General features: G+C 37.0%; 2 protein-coding genes and 2 non-coding genes across 4 annotated transcripts; 2 read left to right on the top strand and 2 right to left on the bottom strand.

Moving 5' to 3' along the window:
* Window positions 1-560: 560 nt before the first annotated feature.
* Window positions 561-16,281, bottom strand: daglb (diacylglycerol lipase, beta). Its single transcript, XM_033984253.2, has 15 exons — window positions 15,618-16,281; window positions 15,386-15,537; window positions 14,210-14,384; window positions 12,536-12,803; window positions 11,684-11,806; window positions 11,474-11,601; window positions 10,606-10,732; window positions 10,016-10,099; window positions 9,169-9,246; window positions 8,968-9,048; window positions 8,215-8,342; window positions 6,652-6,720; window positions 6,396-6,468; window positions 4,851-5,104; window positions 561-3,041 (listed from the first exon to the last, which is right to left on the bottom strand). Exons 1-15 carry the CDS (start codon window positions 15,710-15,712, stop codon window positions 2,846-2,848), a joined length of 2,031 nt encoding a protein of 676 aa, XP_033840144.1. The 5' UTR covers window positions 15,713-16,281; the 3' UTR covers window positions 561-2,845.
* A 923-nt stretch (window positions 16,282-17,204) lies between these two features.
* On the top strand, window positions 17,205-17,276 carry trnaq-cug (transfer RNA glutamine (anticodon CUG)). Its single transcript has one exon. It is a non-coding gene; the product is annotated as a tRNA-Gln (tRNA).
* Window positions 17,277-17,450: 174 nt separating this feature from the next.
* On the top strand, window positions 17,451-18,554 carry mrpl58 (mitochondrial ribosomal protein L58). The gene is made up of 6 exons (XM_033984927.2): window positions 17,451-17,615; window positions 17,717-17,741; window positions 17,819-17,878; window positions 18,033-18,115; window positions 18,192-18,361; window positions 18,428-18,554. The coding sequence occupies exons 1-6, from the start codon at window positions 17,451-17,453 to the stop codon at window positions 18,510-18,512; spliced, it is 588 nt and encodes a 195-aa protein (XP_033840818.1). The 3' UTR covers window positions 18,513-18,554.
* Window positions 18,555-19,330: 776 nt separating this feature from the next.
* Window positions 19,331-19,403, bottom strand: trnar-ucg (transfer RNA arginine (anticodon UCG)). Its single transcript has one exon. It is a non-coding gene; the product is annotated as a tRNA-Arg (tRNA).
* Window positions 19,404-19,830: the final 427 nt, after the last annotated feature.

Below are 19,830 nucleotides of genomic sequence, written 5' to 3'. Positions count from 1 at the left end.
AACAGCTGGCATACTTTAACATTTTATTGAGCTATTAAAAAGTAGTTTATAGAGTGTGACAAAACAATATAACATTGTTAGCAACTTATTTCAGGTAGTTTCATAAAGTTTTTAGTATTTTTTTTAAGTGTATTACTATTTTTGTGGTTTGAGCAACAGACTAGGGGAGTAGTATACGGAGTCCAAATTGTGGACCACTGTTCTCACTGTAATTGAAGCTGCACGGTGTAACTTTTCAGGTTTGTCTTAATGGGGAAGTCATTGCTTTACCTGGATTGTTCAGGTACAGGTGTTTTATTACTAAATTGCAAAAATACATTGCAAAACATGTACAACAAAGCATGTACTGTATTCTAACCAAGTTGAATTGCCTCTCCGGAAATTTGGCCTGTAACTTCGCCTGTTAATGTCTCCTGCTTCTCTCCATGGAAATAAGCAAGTTTAATAATGACATACTGTGAAATATTCCAAGCAAAGCAATAATTACATAGTGCATCTTTAAATGTACATTTTTACTTGGATCATATGTTATATATACCATGAAAACCCATAGTCGAAACTTGTAGGTATTTGATTACAATTTATTTTGCATCAAGGAGCCCAACGCAGTCACATCATGTTTAATCGGAAATATTAATGCAAGCTGATGACACTTCCTGAAAAAAAACAATTTGTGTAAACAATAGCAGGTCTGGGTACAATTATCGCCTTTTCATGCACAAATCAAACAGCATGTAATAGCGACCGCCCCATTGTTTTCAGTAAAGCATAGGCACTGTTCACCTTGATGTGTTATGACGATACACCATAAACATACACAGGTACTAATAACACGGGGAAGATGGATGCTACCCCTCAAGTTTGGAAATAATTCAGTCATATCAGGGGAATTGAACCATCAAACAGCAGTCACACACGCACAAAAACACTGACTATACAAATATTGTACACAACGCACATTCTTTTAGCATGGCATCAAGCCGCTCAAAGACAAAATAATTAAATAAAAGTAAATTAAAGAGTTCTATTAAAAGTGCTTGGTAACAAATTGTGCTCCAACCTAACATGCCGGCGCAGGGCTATTCCATAAAACCATTACATCTGCGTAAATAAAAACATTGCAGTTCTAGTTAAACAATAGTTGGGTTTGTTCACATTTATATCGTGTATAATTATCATTTGAGATTGTAATATTTTCTGCCGTATTTGTGAGTGAGAATCTCTGATGTAGTTTGCTATTTTGTCATTTTCTTTACTTTTTTTTATGTATTAAATATATAGGATTGACATTGTTTTACATAGATAGTAGGCCTGTAGTTTGTTTAGTTCATTAAAATTTGTATTACATTTTATTTAGACACATTTAGAATTAGATTTACAGACATCAGCAGAAAGGAGAAGTGAGTGAGTGGGTGATTTAGCTGAAGATTTGGCATTTGTGGTATTTACATGTAAAAACGTAGATGTAACTCATGATTCAAAAGTCTTTATATGAATACATTGTTTCCTAGTACTTTTTTCTACATAGTTGATTTTGTACAAACTCCCGTGCAGATGTAGACTTGTGAGTGTAGTTTGGGTCAGATATTAGATATGTAATAGTTTTTTGCCACTCCCTCTTTTTAGTCGACTACTTGATCGCAGGACATGTCTTTAGTCGACCGAGAATTTCTTTAGTCGACCGAGAATTTCTTTAGTCGACTACAGCATTATTAAATAGAACTAATCAATAATGAACCTTAACAGATTATGAAAAAAGACTAAATTAGACTTTTTATGCAGAGTTCTAGATTAATCTTTGTCTATTTAAGAATACCATAAGACCACATGGTAATAAAGAATCTGCTATTATTGTGTGCATAATTTGATTTATAGTAGTAATATACACTACTGCCTGGGCAAAAAAAAAAGTCTCCACCAAAAAAAAAAAAGGTCACACATTCTAATTCGCTTCTGCAATGTCACAAGATTCTGTGGTGGACAATCCATGTATGAAAATGATGTCTCCTACTCCTGATCCACTCTTTCACAATTTGAGCCTGATGAATCCTGGTATTGTCATCTTGGAATATACCCATGTCATCAGGAAAGAAAAAAATCCATTGATGGAATAACCTGGTCATTCAGTATATTCAGGTGTCAGCTGACCTCAGACTGTTGCTGCACCTAGACCGGACCAACTGCAGGAGGCTTGTACCTATTTGCTTAGTTAAATCCAGATGGTGACTTTTTTTTTGGCCAGGCGGTGTAGCTATGTTAAATAAGCACCTCATCAAAATGAGGCTGCTACGTGACGTCTGTATCTAATTAGAAAATGTTTTTATTGTTCAAGAACCATAAAATGCAATGTTAGAATGCTAGTTGTTTTTAGCATTAACATGACAGCAAAACTCCACTTTGATCTCTGAAAGTTGGGAGAGGTTTTGATTATAAACTCATCTTGGTGAAAAATTACAATTCTAGGAAAGCATTAGGAAAGTGAGGAATAACTTAAGACTGCTGCAAATTATCTAAAAAGAACCAGTTTTGTTTTTCATGTTTTTAAGACAGTAAAAATATTGGGTTAGCTTTATGGAATAGCCGTCTGGTTAATTTCAGTCCCTTCTTACAATCAAAAGAATAATAGCCCATAATAAAACTATAGAAATACCAGAGCACGTCCCATGGCTTACACGTATGCAGCAGACATTCAGGTCCTATACAGAATATAGAACCTAAAATGACTTTTTGGCCATGATATAATGTTGTTTCCTCATCAAAACATACCTGGACTTCTGTTTTCTTGCAAACATTCACACATTGAAAGTAGTTTTAAAAGTCTGAATAATAGGGACTATGGGAGCTTTCAGATGGGGTTGTGCTGGTTGTATGCTGAGGCGGATGGACACAGTGCAAATGGTCGCTCCGTGGTGAGGCTCTGGAGCGCCCGCAGCACTACGTCGGGCATGTGGTCGGTGAGCATCCGCGGGCTGATCAGGACACTGCGGAATGCCATCTCACTGGACCAGTCGGCACGGTAACGCACCCGGGCGAAACATGACCTGAGACCAGACGTACAAATATATACGTTTAATATCATGGAATTTGATGATGGGATAATGTCTTTGTGTTGGAGGGACATTAAAATGTTACTTTTTTTAATAAGCATTTTTTTGTTTACAGAGAGTTGGACTTTTCCCTGCTTAGACTGCTGCCCCCACGACCCCGCCCCGGATAAGCGGAAGAAAATGGATGGATGGATGTTGGACTTTTGTGCTCATTTTTGTTTTATGTTAGTAGTTACAAGGGTACAGTGATTACAAGGATATAGTGTAATCCCTCATTCGGTACTCGTTTGAGGCACTAGGATTTATCCTGAGTTAACTTCAACTGCCTAAGGGAGGAGTGTCAGTTTCACTCTAAAACTCCTCCCTTTGGGGCTCGGCTTAACTCAGAGTGGGATATATTCCTAGTGCCTAAAACCAGTACTATCAAATTGAAAAGGGAGTCGGAATGTCTTGATTGCAAAAACAGTATCAAGTATCATAACTACAAGGATATTACCAATAAAGCAGGCCAAAGCGTGCATTATTATACTTTGTAAATTCTACCATTAATTTACTATTATTACCTAAAATTATTTCTTTTCCAGTTTTCACATAGCAGAAATGATTCAAACTAGAGCGTGCTAAAAGCAGTGTTTAAACAATGCACATCATGTGGTGGTCCCAGGAGACTCTCCATGTGACTTCTTGTGTTTGAGGCTACAGCACATCATCTGCCTCAGTCTGCTGTTGTACAACGCCTGGATCTCAAAGTCATTTCTCATTTTTGTATCCTCACAATGCTCTTTCTTCTCAAGTAAACTTTTGATGAAGGCATACTAAAATGTATCTGATCATAAAATAATAAAATGTGAAGACGTGACCCAAATATTAATTACATTTAAACAGCCTGGAAAGGGACAAAACACATGTTCATCTTATTCCCACATCATTATAGATGGGCCCAGAGGACAGATGGGTCTAGTAGCCTGGTGAGCCAGCCTCTCCTACTTTCAGATTACAGTTTTATTTATTGAGCTTTATTTTACCATGATAGTCCCACTGAAATATGCAACTACATTTTCAGGAGTCCTGATCCCAGAATAATGTTAGGGGAAACTGGGGCACACAGAGGAAATCTATGCAGACACAGGGAGAACATGCAAACTCCACACAGACTGGGAGCTGAAAACACGGCCTTCCTGCTGTGGAGCATTAGGTGAGTGCATTAACCTCTGTGCCACTGTGCTAAAGCGTAAGATCTCTAAGTTTTGTAATAATCCAATCACTGCCACATTTTGTAGAACTACAGCAGAAAACCTCTAGAATGTCCAGAATATTATTCAGAGTTAGTCTTGTCACGATAGTATCAATACTGATTCCAACACTCTTTCTTTAGACAATAGAATGTAATTTTCAACGTTATTTCATAGTACTTTCTTTTATATTACCACGCGGTCCATCCAGGTCGGTGCCATAGTGATCCATACTGGTCTATACTTGTTCTGATACATTCGCAGGACAGAAATTAACTTTTCCTCAATAGATTTTGAATGACCTTGAGCTGTGACTTTTTTAGTACTGATATTTTCTTAAATGAGCATCTAGTTTTGATACAAGTTTTATCAATGATTAATATGTGATTTTCAATACTTTTGACAACCTTATTCAGAACCAAATCTAACTTCTCTCACCTCAGATTAACAGCGTTTGCCTGTTTATTTGTCATATGGATTGGAAGCTACTAACAAAACACCTACGTGACCGCACATTTTTCTAGATGCCAGTATTGGACAAGGGAGGGCGACGTATAGCTTTATATCTAACCTCCGCGTGGGTCCATCTTCGGTGATGTGCAGAACGCGGCCGGGTAAGAAGAGCGGTAAGTGCGTGACGGCGTGGGCGGGAGAGTCGTCGGATGCCAAGCTCTGATAAGACGATGAGTGGCGGATGATCAGGGACTCCTCCCCTAGCAGTGGCTGGCTCAGCTCCTCCTCCCGCCTGTTGTCCATCTCTGTGGGGAAGTCGTCTGGATCGCCTCCGAACACCTCGTACCAACAGCCCTGTAGCAGTATACGGTACTGGAACACAGAGGGAGGATAGTTACGTGGAGGTAGGGCTGTGTAAAAAGGTCACCTGATGTCACTGTAAAGCTGTAAGGTAAAGAACTTTAAAGATATAGCCATAAAAACAATTCGATATACATTTAATGCCATATCGTGGAACGTTTCATGCAAAGCAATAATATCTCTATGGAGACAAGCAGGTGGTAGATCTCCCATTAGAAAAGATACATTTGAATAATACTCTATGCTTCTCAAAAAAAAAAAAAAAAAAAAAAATCGAACATTGCAAGCTTTTTAAAATAAAGCCAGTGACTAAATGTAAAATTGCAAATAAACTACCATAGACGCATTAGGTTTACTTTTCTCCAAGACTCAAATACTCTTCTGGGTTGCAATAGTACCACGGATCTATGAGTAGGACAAATGCTGTTGTTAGCAAACAGCGTTAGCAAAGCACAATACAATGTAGCCTAGCAATAGCCCAGAAGACAATGGCAATAGCAAACAAAGAACCACATGGGGGATATCTATGTTTTTTGTTCTTCTTGAAATGGAGATGCTTTTATTGAATTAACAAAACAAGGTTTGTTTTGAAATGGCACAGTCTGGCATTTCAATGGCTATAGTAGCACCACCTTCTGTGTCTGTACATGTCAATGCAATCTCAAAACAATTAGCATTCAAACTTACCGGTAGTTAGGGCTTGTTCCATGAAATCACCTTTATACGTACAATTCTAAATTAGGAACTATGAAAAAAAAGCACCTGGTTTGTCATTATTTAGATGGATTGTTATAGCACAGTCATGTTTTTCAGATGTCAGAATAACAATGTCATAAATAACATGAATCCTAACCAAAAACTCAATATTTTAATTAACTCTTAATTATAAGTCCTACAACGCAACTTTTTTAGCCAAAAAAAAAAACTAAAATAAATGCATTCTTTTGTTTGTTTGGTTTTTTTTCACTGAGTGTAGAATGTAGAAAAACATGTGTCCTTACTGTGAGCGGTCTTGCAATTCCACAAACCTGACTTTTCTTTGGCCTGGAGGAGAGTGTCCTTCTGCTTGTTTCCATGGAAATGCTATTCCTTTGGCTATAATTTTATAACCACAGTATGGCATAACACTAATCTCGCTTCATGGAGAATGTTCTGCGGTATTGTTTTAACTTTCTATTTCAATGGAATCATGCAAGTGACATGCCATCTCCAGAAAGTTACACAATGTTGCTTTGCATAGTTCCCTGCACTATTAATAATAATAAAGACATCGGTGAATAATGGGCACTAGATTGTTACTTACCTTTGGTTTGTTGCAGTTTGACACTATTTTGAGAATTCTCCTCTTCAAATCCTCCATGTTTGGAAGACTTAGTCTGCGTGGAAAATTCACATTTAAATAAACAACAGTAGCATGTGTGCCTATAATAACAAGGCAGTTCCACAAATAGACTCAGCATCACATTCAAGCCTGTAATAGACTAGTCACCACATTCATGCAATTTTCTTAGCAGTACATGATAAAAAATAAAAGCTTTAATAAAGTAGTCTAGTCTTACCTGGGAACAAGATCTTTCCCCAAAACAACAGATATTACAAAGTCCTTGGTGTAATCGGCCAAGGCCTTACTGCAGAAAAACAAATTATGACAAAAAACTTAGAACACCAAAGAAAATATGAAGGGTTGTTTAATCATACAACTTCATATTATAACGAGGCAAAAAGTAATTCATTGTGGTCATATAAAACAAGGTTGTATTCACATGGTAGAATTACAATATACAAATGTTCAGATGGAGAGTAGTGGAGAGTAATAATACAATATTAAGAGTCCAGGGAGTCATCATCTTCAAGAGGAATAACAAAAAATCAAAAAATGCAGAATTGGATCACTAATTATTAAGATTGTGGTCAATAAGCTTGCTAAATTAAAAGGTGCACTATGTAACGTTTCTGGAGGAGGGTCTGCCACCTGCTTGTCTCCAAGAAGATGTTATTATTTTGCCCATAATATTCTGCAGTATGGCATTAAACTTGTATATCTCCATGATGTGTTTAATACCATACTGTGGAACAATCCAGGGAAACGTAACCTCCGTAGAGATAAGGGTGACAGATCCTCAGAGTGAGACAAATAGCTAAGAACTCGAGTAAGAGGTACTTCAAAATAATATGAGCTTCCTGGTCTAGCTAAGCTTCTGTCCTCTGTCCCCTGCTATTCACCCTGTACCTCCTCCTCCTTAGCCACATTTACCAGAAACAGCATGTCCACTTCCACTGCTACGTGAATGACACACAGCTCTACCTCTCCAGCAAAACCAACTCCATACTCCCACCCACCCTCTCTCTTATCAGCTGTTTTGATGAAGTTAAATTGCGTTTCACCTCAAACTTCCTCAAACTCATCAGCAATAAAACCGAACTTCTCTTTGTATTCACCAAGTCCACCCTGAACAAACTCAATCCTTTCTCCAGTCCCATTAACAACTCCTCCATCTCTCCCTCTCCTCAGGTTAAGAATGTGGGTGTCATTCTTGTCAACATCACTCGCACCGCCTACTTTCACGGCAACATCCACTGCCTCCGCCTAATAAATAAAATGTTTTAATAATAACAATAATACATATTTAGTAGTAGCGTGAATGTAGTTTGAGGCACAACACATGAAATAATGCACAAAATATGGTATTTTGAAATGATAGACACAAAAATGAGAAAAACTATATATCTGAAGGAGCAGTGCAAGAAACACAAATGCTCAAAAGATTTCACATTATCAGCATAAAGCTTTTGTCACTCTTTAACTTACAGTGGGAAGAATAACCACAACTTTTACTCAAGTAAGTACTGTTACTTCAATCAAAAAAAAATATTACTTAAGTAGGAGTAAACAATGCTGCTACAAAAATACTCTGAAAAAACAACTTCTTTAAAAAGTTTAAAAAGTAAATGTAACTGAGTAGATGTAACTGAGTACTACCCACCTCTTCAAAAAAGTGCATTTTTAAGGCACTTTTTAATGCTTAATTTTTAGCCAACATGAATCAAGACAGTGTGATTAAATAATGACATTATATAACACCAACCACAGAATAGCAACCAAGTCTACAATAAACCATTACCTCACTAGTCCCCCTGGTGGCGAGAAGGCATAACACTTCAACGTGGGGAAGGAATTTTTCAGCATGACTGCCAACAGAGCAGCTGTGCCCGCACCCAGGCTGTGCCCAGTGATGACCAGTTTATACTCCTGTAAAGGCACAATACACAAAACCATCACAATATTAATCCATTACATGTTTTACTAATTATTACTTTATCTGTCTGGATAGGGTAAGTATTTATCACACTTTTACATCAATCAAGTCTCAGTTTGTAAAGAAAAGTGGGGGTTAAAAAGTTGAAAATTAAAGGAAGCAGCACTGAGATCTAAAAATGAATCCCCCGTTTATGTTATCAATGCACCAAATTCCATCCAAAACAGGGATAATTCACATACAAAGAAAACTTTTTTGACAGTTTTTTGACTTTTCTGACAGTTTGATATTTTAGTATCTATAGTGTAAATTAATTGAATTTTGGCTCTCATTGTATGGAGCACTGAGTGTTCATGTTTGCAAAGGTTGCTTGGGAGCAGTAATTGTGAAATTACCCTCATCTGCTACCCATGTGCAACCAGGAAGTAAAAGTATACACTTCATCAAAACTGTCAAATTAGTGAAAACTAGGCAAGATTTTTTCAAAAATCTTAAATATCATTAACTACTGCATGTTTGAGTGAACAGAGTAATTAACCCAGGGTGTCCCAAACCTGGGACTCCCAAAATTACTGTGTAGACATAATAGACAACAAGAAACAGTAGAACAGTTCTCACAGGTGCGATAGAGAAGGCCTGATTGAGGATGCCATCATTGATGAGCTTCTTGTAGATGTAACCAGCCGCCTGGCACATTCCCTGCAGAATCAAATGCTTTATCATTATCATTTATTACGGATTAGTTAACGTAATGCATAGAAATGACAAAGCACTATAACACACACAATCTATGCATGTTGAGTCCCTTGGTCTGTTTACCTTATGAGCATAGCAGGCTCCGTAGACTCCCTCTAGTGGTAGATTTTCACATTCAGCGGATAAATCAGTCAGAACGTCCTGGAGAAGAAATAGTGTAGAATTTTGGATTAGCAAAGAACTATGGGGATAGACCAAAAAGGATTTATAGCCGATATCCACCAATTGTCTCCTGTTGTCAATATCAATGCCTTAACATCCATAGCAAGTCCTACTCAACTGCATATTATTTAACGTTGATTTGTACCGATACGTTGCCCATGCCAATAAATAACTATGAGCCATTAGAATCGAGACAGAGACAAAACAAATCATTAGGAACTAGTAGATCTAACTAGTAGATATTTGAGACTGACAGGAGCGAAATTAATAGAAATTACATTATTATCTTAAATGATTTCCTTTTTTTCAGTACTCATTAGTCATTGCATTGGTATTTCACTGCACATAACTATTTAATTAGGTGTTTGTTGCCCTCTGCTAGCAACAGCAGAGCTTGACCAGTCAAACTTACTTATTAAACTGTTCTGTTGTAAATACGCAGATATTGTGAAATGACTGTACATTTGTTAAATCTATACAAAAAAGAATAATAAAATGAATGAATTATATGTTCCATTGTTAGAAGCTATGTTTAGTTAATATGTAAAGTGTCTACTACATGTACAGCTGATTTAGTCTCACTTCCCCTTTGAGAGTTTGTGTTATGTGGGTTTACTAGGGCACTTCTGCGTGATCAGCTGTTATATCTGCTATATTTCTCTTAACCTATTCAAAAGCTGAAAGATAAAATGTCAAGTTTGGCATAAATATAGAACAGATGCGAGTAAGCCTATAAAAAAACATGTACCTTAAGAGACAGTGTCCCTCTCACAGACACCAGCACAGCCTCTCTCTTGTGATCCAGTGCCACGAAGAAGGGGATCTCATAAATCTGTGGACAACAACATCTCATTATTATAAAAAGCAGTGTTCATTTTGATAAGAAATTTGAACTTAGAGTTTTAGTCTAAAGTCTAACTAAAATATGTTTAAATTTTTATTGTATATTTAGTCCAATAAAAGTTTTTAGATTCAGTCCAGTTTTAGCTGAGGACAATGTAAATTTCAACTAAATACGCATAAATCCGACCAGAAAATATATTTTGTATTTCATTGCTTGATGGGACGTATTCTTGGATGGTGAATTTGTTTATGGTCTGGTTTGGGGCTCTGAGATTGAAAAGTGGAACTTGGATCTAGTCTCAGATCGTTCTTTTCTTTCATTTGTTTAGTTTTTATCATTTGACAAAAAATATTTACTTTTAGACATAGTTTCAGTCAATAAAAATGCAATTTTAATCATAGTGTTAGTCTTTACTTTAGTTTTAGTCAGCAAATATATGTCATTGACAAAAATATTTTAGTTAATGAAATGAACATTGATCAAACGGGGGGTACCTGGTTGTGGAAGCTGACATGGATAAAGTCCCTGTATTGTAAACCAGTGCTGTGCAGGATGGAAGAAAAGTGACAGCCGAGATGGTCTCCTCCTACGATCTCATACTCAGCCGTTTGACTTCTGCAACTGAAACATACAAGTAGGGAATGTAATAGGACAGGTAAAGGCAATTTACATGCTCAAATCTTAATCTTAATCCTAACGTAAGACTTCCTGGTTTCAGTAATTTATGTAGAGTTAAAAACGTGTTAATGTCCAAAATAGATTACTTTAACATGCATGAATAGGGCAGCAAGTATACCAGTAATTTCTGGTGGTTTAAAACCATACTGTGGGACATGCAAGGCAAAACAATAACACCGTCCTAGTGGTGGATGTTCCATCAGGAAAAGAAAATGCATAGTGCATCTTTAATCAAATCTCCATCAAATGAAAATCACATTTTCAATGGCCAAAATTTGTAAATTGCAAAGGCTGCTGTATGTGTGTGTGTGTGTGTGTGTGTGGGGGGGGGGTATGTATATATATATATATATATATATATATATATATATATATATATATATATATATATATATATATATATATATATATATATATATATATATATATATATATATATATATATATATATATATATATATATATATATATATATATATTGTCTAAAGGGGTTATGCATTTTTTGTGATAAACTTGCAAATGCATGGGATTCTTGTATTAGTTTAGCAGTTCATACTTCATTCTTCCTCATGTTAACGCATCTGTATTCTGGTCCTGGTCTAGACAAGGTCTTGTTCTGGGTTTAATCAGAATCTTGAGGCGCTGCCTGTGGAAGTGTGGACCCTCCAGCTTTTTGACCCTTACCAGTCTTTGGAGAGTTTACATGGCCCAGTCAGAGGGTTGGAGTAGATGTACATGGGCCATCCGTACGCAGCTGCCGCAAACTGCATACAGTGAGCTGCCTTCTCCAGCTCGGTCTCCAAATCCTCCCCCTAAAGGACAAAACTAAGAAGTGTTAACATCAAGAAAATGGAATCCAAGTGAAAAGTAGATCATACAAGCTGAAGTACTGACAAGAGGAGAGGAGGGGCTGTGGGTTGCTATGACGTCCGGGTCTCTGCTCTGTTCCTTCTTGTCCTGCTCCTGGTGCAGCAGAGCCAAGCCAGCTGCGATGTCACTGGGAACCAGGTCTGTGTCCTGTCACACACAAACAACACATGAACACATAGGTTTAGAGCACAAGTTATCTTACTTTTTACAAAGCTCATCCAGACACATACCACTATTAATATAAAACAAGAATAAAATTAGCAATGACAAGTCTTGGAAATTCAAAGGGCATGAGTAATATTGTGGTTCATAATGTGGATTGGATTACATAAGCAATAAATAGACACAAATGGCCAACAGGGCTTCAAGATATATCGCAATCAAATCAAAATCATAATCTAAAATTGCAAAGACTTCATTTTTCAGTAACATAATTTCCTGTGCCAAGAAAGACAATGTTCAGTCTTATTCAGCTGCTGCCTACAAACTCTCTACAAACATCCTATTAGTTTAGCAACACAAATTGTCTGTTTTCTCTCAAAGTTAATGCTCTTGGACGTGTTTAAAATGTGCAATCGAAATAAAATCAAACTATTGAAACATAAATCACCAATCTAATCACAACTGAACATTGTGTACAATTGTGTGCTTATTAATATAATTATTGTAGATAATCAAATGTCCCAAATATACAATTTTCTTACTTTGAGAGTATAGATTCAACAGTAATTACTTTGGCAGTGAACAGGTCTGTTGATCACATTTTTTTTCATAACATACACATTTGTATATGTAGTAATCAAATTGTATTTCTTTTCTTATTTTATTATAATACAATACAAAGCCATATCTTCTTTAGAGGATGCTGGTCCTTACAGAGAAGAATCCACTGACGAGCTGGGCGATGCTGGAGAAGGCAGCTCTGTGGCTGTCATCCTGGGGCAGACAGCAGCAGAGCAGTTTGAGGCGGCTCTCCCACACCTTCACAGCCAGAGAACGTGCCGTGGACAGAAACTGGCTCCCTTCACTGCTCTCCATGTCCCGCACACCCAAGGGCTCCATAGAGGCCTGCTCGCGACGAGTGCTCCCCAGAGGGTCGAACACAAAGACCACGCCCACGCCAGTGAAAAGCAGGATGATCCAACTTAGAGAGAGGACAGTGGAGAGAAAGTGGTCAGTTCATCTGGAAATGACTCTGATAATTAATGATTCAGGAAATACCAAAACTGATAACAATACTGACGTACATGGGAAGAACTCTTCCCAAACATTTTGCCCAGCTATGGGAATAAGCTGAATGTCTCTTCTAGGTCTGTGGGCAAAAATTGGTTGACTAAAGACATGTGCTCCATAAGTCAACTAAAAGGAAGCTTGGCTCTTAAAACAATTACATATGTCTATACATCTGACCCAAACTGCACTCACAAGACTCACTAAAGTTCATGCAGAAACTACTATTTATACAGAAAAAGTGTACTAGGAAACAATGTATTTACCGGTATATAAAGACGTTTTACATATAAAATACCAAAAAATATCAAATCTTCAGATAACTCACTCACTTGTCCTTTTTGTTGTCGTCCCATATAAATCCTTATAATCTATATAAAATGATAGTCAACTAATACAAATTTTGGCTGACTAAGACCAACCTCAAACGAACAACAGAACTACAGCCCTAGTCTATTCATCCCCATTTAACACAAGCATCTGTTGTACGAAACTGACATTTTTGAAGCCTATGTTTATAACCCGCAGTCTATTTTTTTTTTATTATAAGTACTAAGAAGGGAGCAGAGATAGAGGCTTGATGAAAAAAAAAGAACTTTTTGGAGTATTTAAGGCTCAAACACAAAACAATGGACAAGCAGAAATCAAACAAAATACAACTCTGAGTGGGTATATCCTGAGGGAAAACAGCTATAACATGGTTAAAGGCTCATTAAAGCCAATTTTATATAATACTATACTATAATACACCCCTTAAATGTTTTTTAAGAATAACAAATTGAAAGCACTCTCAATTAACATAATATTAACAATTAAAAGAAAAACATATGTGCAAAAAACACAGATAGATAAACATGTGTGGGGTTGCATACCAGTACATACATTGTAATGTCTGTAGTTGATGTGTGTACCTTAAGTGTTCACACTGAAAAGTAGAAATTACATAATAACGGAAAATGAAAGACTACACAGATTGTACAAGAGCAGTAGGAGACCGTACATTTTAAAACTTCTTCCTACTCCTTTTGAGCAGGGTGGTTTTTAAACTGTTTTGTTTTTATTTATTTGGGTTTGTTTGTTCAAGTACTGAACTGAACGGTTCTTGTAAAAAATTCTCATGCTTAAATAAATAAATAAAATAATTTGAAAGGGTAATAACCAGCCCACGTAGGGACCCTCAGTCTTCGAAAATGTAAAATATATTTGAAAACTAAATAAACATGTAAATAGAATACATATTGGTGTTTCTATTATGATTATTAATGTACTGGTAAATAATCTTTTACTTTTATTGTAATATAAACAATATTTTAAACTCACCTTGCAACAACAGCCACGATGACTGCCCCCACGGTGGCAGGGTTGCACCCTTTGCTGTCATCAGACACCCACACTGCCCCCAGACAGGCCCAGCCCAGCTCTGGGAGGTACAGCAGAGCTCGCAAGTACACCAGAGCAGTAATGGAGCGCCGCGGACCAGGGTTTGTAATTGTGCCTAAGAAACATTAATAGAGAAGGTTTTTGGGGGGGAAAAGTTACATTTTGTAGAGCATGTAACAATATAGGCGAAATTGTGGCTAAATTAGAACTGTCCATCTTTTACAAAATACCGAATGAAAAGCTATTGGGTGTAAAATGTACTGATATGAAGGTGGCAACATAGGGGGGTTGTGACAAATAGGTTTTAATCTTTTGCCAATTCTTATTTTAATACTCATCAGAAATGTTGTCTATATTTTGGCAGTTTGTTCACATCCAGTTTGTTCTCATTCTCAGTGCATCAGATATGGAAAATTGAAGGGCAATTAGGCTAAAAAATATGGCTGTATATTTACACAATCATGCTTTTTTTATATATATATATCCCAGACAGATGCATTTATTATTTTTGACAAAATCGAAAAAAATGTATCATGAATTTTACTGTAACTTAACCTGCTATTGATTTTTAAATCTTTATATTTACTTTTTGGCAGCTTACTTTTACTCCTATTTCAGTAACAGTGCTCTTACTGGAGTAAAAGTTTTGGTTACACTTCCCACTGTGAGTAAGTTTACAAGTGACAAAAAATGCTTAAGTTGACAATATGAAATTATTAGAACATTTGTGTTACTTGTATCACTCATTCAGATATGATTTAATTTCAGAGTTTGTGCACTATTTAATGTTTTGCCCTTCCACTTACATTAACTTTAAATTATACACATCAGATGGAATGTCCCAACAGTTCCTCTAAGTTCCTCTTATTTGAGTTGAAGTTTAGCCAAATACTTTTAATATTACTCGAGTAATTTCTTGGACCTCAACTTTATACTTCTACTTGACTAATATAATTTTGAAGTAATGTCACTTTTACTTGAGCAAAATGTTTGGCTACTCTACCCACCTCTGAACATCTCTGACCATCCCAAACATTAATTCCATGATGTGACAGTTGGATATTGTTTCACACCTATAGCTATTTGTTAACATAGTTTTGTTCAAGCCAGCTATACCTTGTGCACTGACGTAAACAATGGCCCCTAATGAGAAAATGATGAAAGCCAGGATGACCAACAATCCAACAATGTAGCTGTGAAGCACTCCGCCGCCGCTGCAGTCAAAACGCCCTTTATGATAAGTGTACAGAATCAACGTGCCGATCCACCTACACAACGACAAACACATCACGATTAGGCATTTAAAATCATGTTTACCGGTGACAGAACACGTTTAAAGTTCACATACCACAGCACTCGAACCAGCATTTCAAAAGAACCAGGAAAAACCAGGTCGTCACTGGCGATGCCCCAGCGCCGACCGAAAGCCACCATCCCAGGCATGGCGAAGAAGGTGACAGCTCGGCTCACTGACAGCTAGATAGTATTTTTCACCACCGCCACTGTTTCTTAGGTTGACATTGGGCACTATCGCATGATTTTACAAACGACCACACCTGCTCGATGACAAACGTAGCCCATGTTCGCTGTGAATCTATTCTATGTATGATCAACGTTTGCTCACCAGTGCTACTAGTTAAAACGCTAGCATGATTAATCTAATTTATACTAAATAAAATTGACTAGGACAGGGTAGGTGATAGTCAGTAGCCTGTCACACCCAACACGAGGGCTACACGTCGCAATTAAATGATGGGATTATTCACTTTCTCGTGACTATCTTTAGCTTGTAGCATTAGCTTAAAATATCTCCATCTTTTCAGCACCTTTACACGGGTTAATCATGACAATAAGTGCCAGCATTATAAAAATATAGAAGTCAAATTTGACCTACGTTTTATTTTTTTGAGTTGTTAGCAATGTATGAAAGGGATTTGTTCAAAGTGAAAGAGCTGGGCTGTTTTGTTTTGCTTACCAGCAGGGACCGTTTGGATAATGCTCCCCAGTGGAACAAAGAGTACTAAACAAAGGTTCCGCTTCAAAATGATTAAGGTGACCGCGCCCTCCTTTGGTATAGCTTTAATTTACTGATCATTATTGTATTTATTTTTTATTGATAGGGAAAAATAGAAATAATAAATAAATAGTTTAATCTATGTGTGTTACTGTTAAGAAAAAATAAATAAATAAAAAAGTGTAGTGTTTAGTGTGTTTTTATTATTATTGTGTATTATTGTGTTGTAAATAGTTTCATCTATGTGGCTGAGCTCAGGGCTCTAGGACCCTAAAGGGGGCGGATCACTTTATGCACTGGAAATACTCAAAATCCCATATGGGCAACAACAACTTGCAAAGTGTCCAGTCAGTTCAATGTGAGCGGGTTTCCCCAAGCCCAGCCTCACCCAGACTCTTCCTCCTGCGGCCTCCAGATAATTTGAGTTTGAGACCCCTGGTCTAAGAGGTCAGGAACACATTCATCTGACCTTTGACCCCACCCAAGTCAGGTGCAAAGTAAACTTTAGATGGGGGAGGGGCTAGGGCACACCTGTATGTCTAGATGAAGTAGATAGAGTAAAGTTACAGGACAGATCTGTGGAGAGGCAAGCCCACTCACAGTAAGAATGTATTTTTCTAGGTAGCCTATTGCTTTTTAGCAGTTTTCCTATCCTGTTATCCTGTGTCAAGTTGGAACTTTGGAGCGGGATTCCTCATTGCTTCCATTTTACCAAAGTAATAGCACCTGTGTCTGAATAGACTTTAGATGGGAGAGGGGCCAGATACTTGCCTGTCAAAAATATCTATACATATATTTTCATGAGCCCGCGTGATAGTTATCTAAAAAATAATAATAACTCGGTCCTGCAAAACGATTAAGTTGTCTTCTATCCCTCTATCATTATTATTGAATAAAGATTGAACAATCTGGTGGGCACGTGGTTCCATGGTGTAATGGTTAGCACTCTGGACTCTGAATCCAGCGATCCGAGTTCAAATCTCGGTGGAACCTGACTTTTGGTTCTACTAAACCTATTCCATTTGCTTCATCATTGAATCTTATTACTTATTAGCACTCAGTAATAATATCTTATTGTAATTATTATAAGTAACACGTAAACTGAACTCTGGCGTTGCTATGCGGCTCTGTTTTGAAGCGTCCAAAACGTAATGACGTCACTTGAACATGGCGGCGCACATAGCACGACAATCTCTATTATTTTGTTTCAGATCAAGACTAGTACATGCCAATTCAAATCAAATACAACTACGGTGTGAAGTAGTTAAGCACATAACCTGTAGTTTTAACTTATGCACGACTTATGGAGCCAAAGGGTCGAGTCCTACTCAGGTGAGTGCAGTGCTAATTGACGAAATTAGGCGTGAAAATCGAGCTTTCCATTTGTACAAACCTTAAAAGGGTTAACCTGTCTACTCTCTTCTCATTTTCAGGAGAGCCCAGTGCACATTCCACTTGGTGAATATCCATATCCAGCACATAGATCATTGTACTTTAATTTTTTCTTTTAAATGCATGTTGTGTTCTTTTTTTAGAGAGACTAACAGTATCCTACAGCAGAAGCAGTGGCCCTGGTGGTCAACATGTCAATAAAGGTTTGGATTTTATTATTTCCAGTTTCACTTTTTTTTCTTTTTTTTTTACTTTACTTCGAGGTGATCTGACTTGTAACTTGGCTTAGTGGCAGTATACTGTCTCCATACAGACAGGACTCTGCAACTTTAGTTAAACTTTTTTGTTGTTGTTCAGTAAACACAAAAGCTGAGGTCCGATTCCATGTTCAAACTGCTGACTGGATCCCAGAAGATGTCAGACAGAAAATTCTGGAGAAGGTGACATATACCTGCCTTTTTAGTGTTTTATTCTTATTAGTGTATAACCTCAGTGTCACCATGTTACGCTGTACAGAACAAAAATCGAATCAACAAGTCCGGGGAGCTTTTGGTGACTTCAGAAGTGAGCAGGAGTCAACACAGGAACCTTAACTGCTGCATACAGAAGATCTCCGACATTATTGCTGAGGCCACAGAAAAAACGTATGAACCAACAGCAGAGGATGTAGCCCTGAGAGAAGCAAGGTACTACCAAGTCACAAGTATTTTATGCATTCTTAAGTCATGAATGAGGAAATACTATTTTTTCAGGTTGGAGAAGAGGAATAAAGAACGGCTAAAACAGAAGAAAATTGCATCAAACATCAAACAGAGCAGACGAGTGGGTTTTGACTGACGTTTACAATGACGTGTTGAATGTTTATTATGTATTGCCTATACAGTATATTAAAGTCTAATCTTACTTATTCCTGGATCTTTTGATGCAAATACAATACAATTTTGTACAGTCTACAGAATAAAACAACCATGCTTTTCACTAAATGTTTTGTCTATTTGTGAATTACCCATGTTACTGGGTTTCAGATGACATCACAGCATTCTAAATGAATATTGTTAAAATGCAGATTGTAGTTAAGAGAAACGATTAGGTTAAATAAAATTTTTGCACATTTACCTTTTTGCTGTTTCATGGCAAAATACAAAATAATCAATTTGGAAAACGATTGTGGAATTAATAAATATAAAAAAAATAAAATAAAAAAAAACACTTAGCAGAGGATGGTTTCGATCCATCGACCTCTGGGTTATGGGCCCAGCACGCTTCCGCTGCGCCACTCTGCTTACGGCTGAGCAGCGTAGTCGTTACAGTAGATAAATATAGAAAGGTAAATGTATGGCGGAATAGTTGGATTTTAGATGGCATTACTAGCATTCTAGTGCCCTATATTTCTAAATAATCATTACAGATTTTTGTTGTCATACTGTGTGTCCAATCATTATGTCATTTGTGCGTTTACTTTATGGATTTCTCATGGCAAAAAACTGGTTCTTTACCTCCAGCTGGTAGTATGGCTGCATTACACCATAAATTCCGAGCATTTCCGTCAGGTTTACATACGTAAGCCTGACCCACAAATACAGTCTGTGGGTCAGGCTCAATATTACAAAGCATTTAGTATATGATTAGTCTAAAAAGTACATTATTTTAAAAAGCGACCACGAAGGGACTCGAACCCTCAATCTTCTGATCCGAAGTCAGACGCCTTATCCATTAGGCCACGCGGTCAGATCCACTGTCTGCGTGATACCAACAGTAGAAAAAGTAAACGAATTAAAGAACGTTTTGCACTTATGACTCCGATTATTACTGTTAATTATCAATAAGAACATATTTAGCGTCGTAATGGTCAAACTAAAACACATTATGAAGGTACTGTTCAGGGGAAGTGGTGTTCTGGTGATATAGTGAATAATCAATCATTTATCAGTTTGCTTACAACAGTAAAATATTTAATAAAAGTTGTAAATTATGTATACATACAGTTTTAGTGACATTCACGTTTAGGCACCAAAAAGTTGCAAGAATATTAAGACAAGTTCACACAAATAAATACAAAGTTCATACTGAGAAACCCTATTGAGCCTATACAGACTTTAAGACAGGGGTGTCCAAAATCTTTTCACCGAGGACCATATCTTGAAAAATATTCGAC

This window comes from Periophthalmus magnuspinnatus, chromosome 19 (assembly GCF_009829125.3).
Source record: "Periophthalmus magnuspinnatus isolate fPerMag1 chromosome 19, fPerMag1.2.pri, whole genome shotgun sequence".
Lineage (NCBI taxonomy): Eukaryota > Metazoa > Chordata > Actinopteri > Gobiiformes > Gobiidae > Periophthalmus > Periophthalmus magnuspinnatus.
This window is presented reverse-complemented; position numbering and strand designations above follow the sequence as displayed.

Bases quoted from the DNA above. Each gene is read 5' to 3' on its own strand.
- daglb (XM_033984253.2), bottom strand. From the start codon at position 15,712: ATGCCTGGGATGGTGGCTTTCGGTCGGCGCTGGGGCATCGCCAGTGAC. The intron at 14,385-15,385 runs GTATAGCTGGCT...AATGTTTCTTAG, and splicing joins TGTTTACGTCAGTGCACAAG to GCACAATTACAAACCCTGGT. The intron at 6,469-6,651 runs GTAAGACTAGAC...TTTTCCACGCAG, and splicing joins GGGAAAGATCTTGTTCCCAG to ACTAAGTCTTCCAAACATGG.
- mrpl58 (XM_033984927.2), top strand. From the start codon at position 17,451: ATGGCGGCGCACATAGCACGACAATCTCTATTATTTTGTTTCAGATCA. The intron at 17,742-17,818 runs GTGAATATCCAT...TTCTTTTTTTAG, and splicing joins CCCAGTGCACATTCCACTTG to AGAGACTAACAGTATCCTAC. The intron at 18,362-18,427 runs GTACTACCAAGT...CTATTTTTTCAG, and splicing joins GTAGCCCTGAGAGAAGCAAG to GTTGGAGAAGAGGAATAAAG.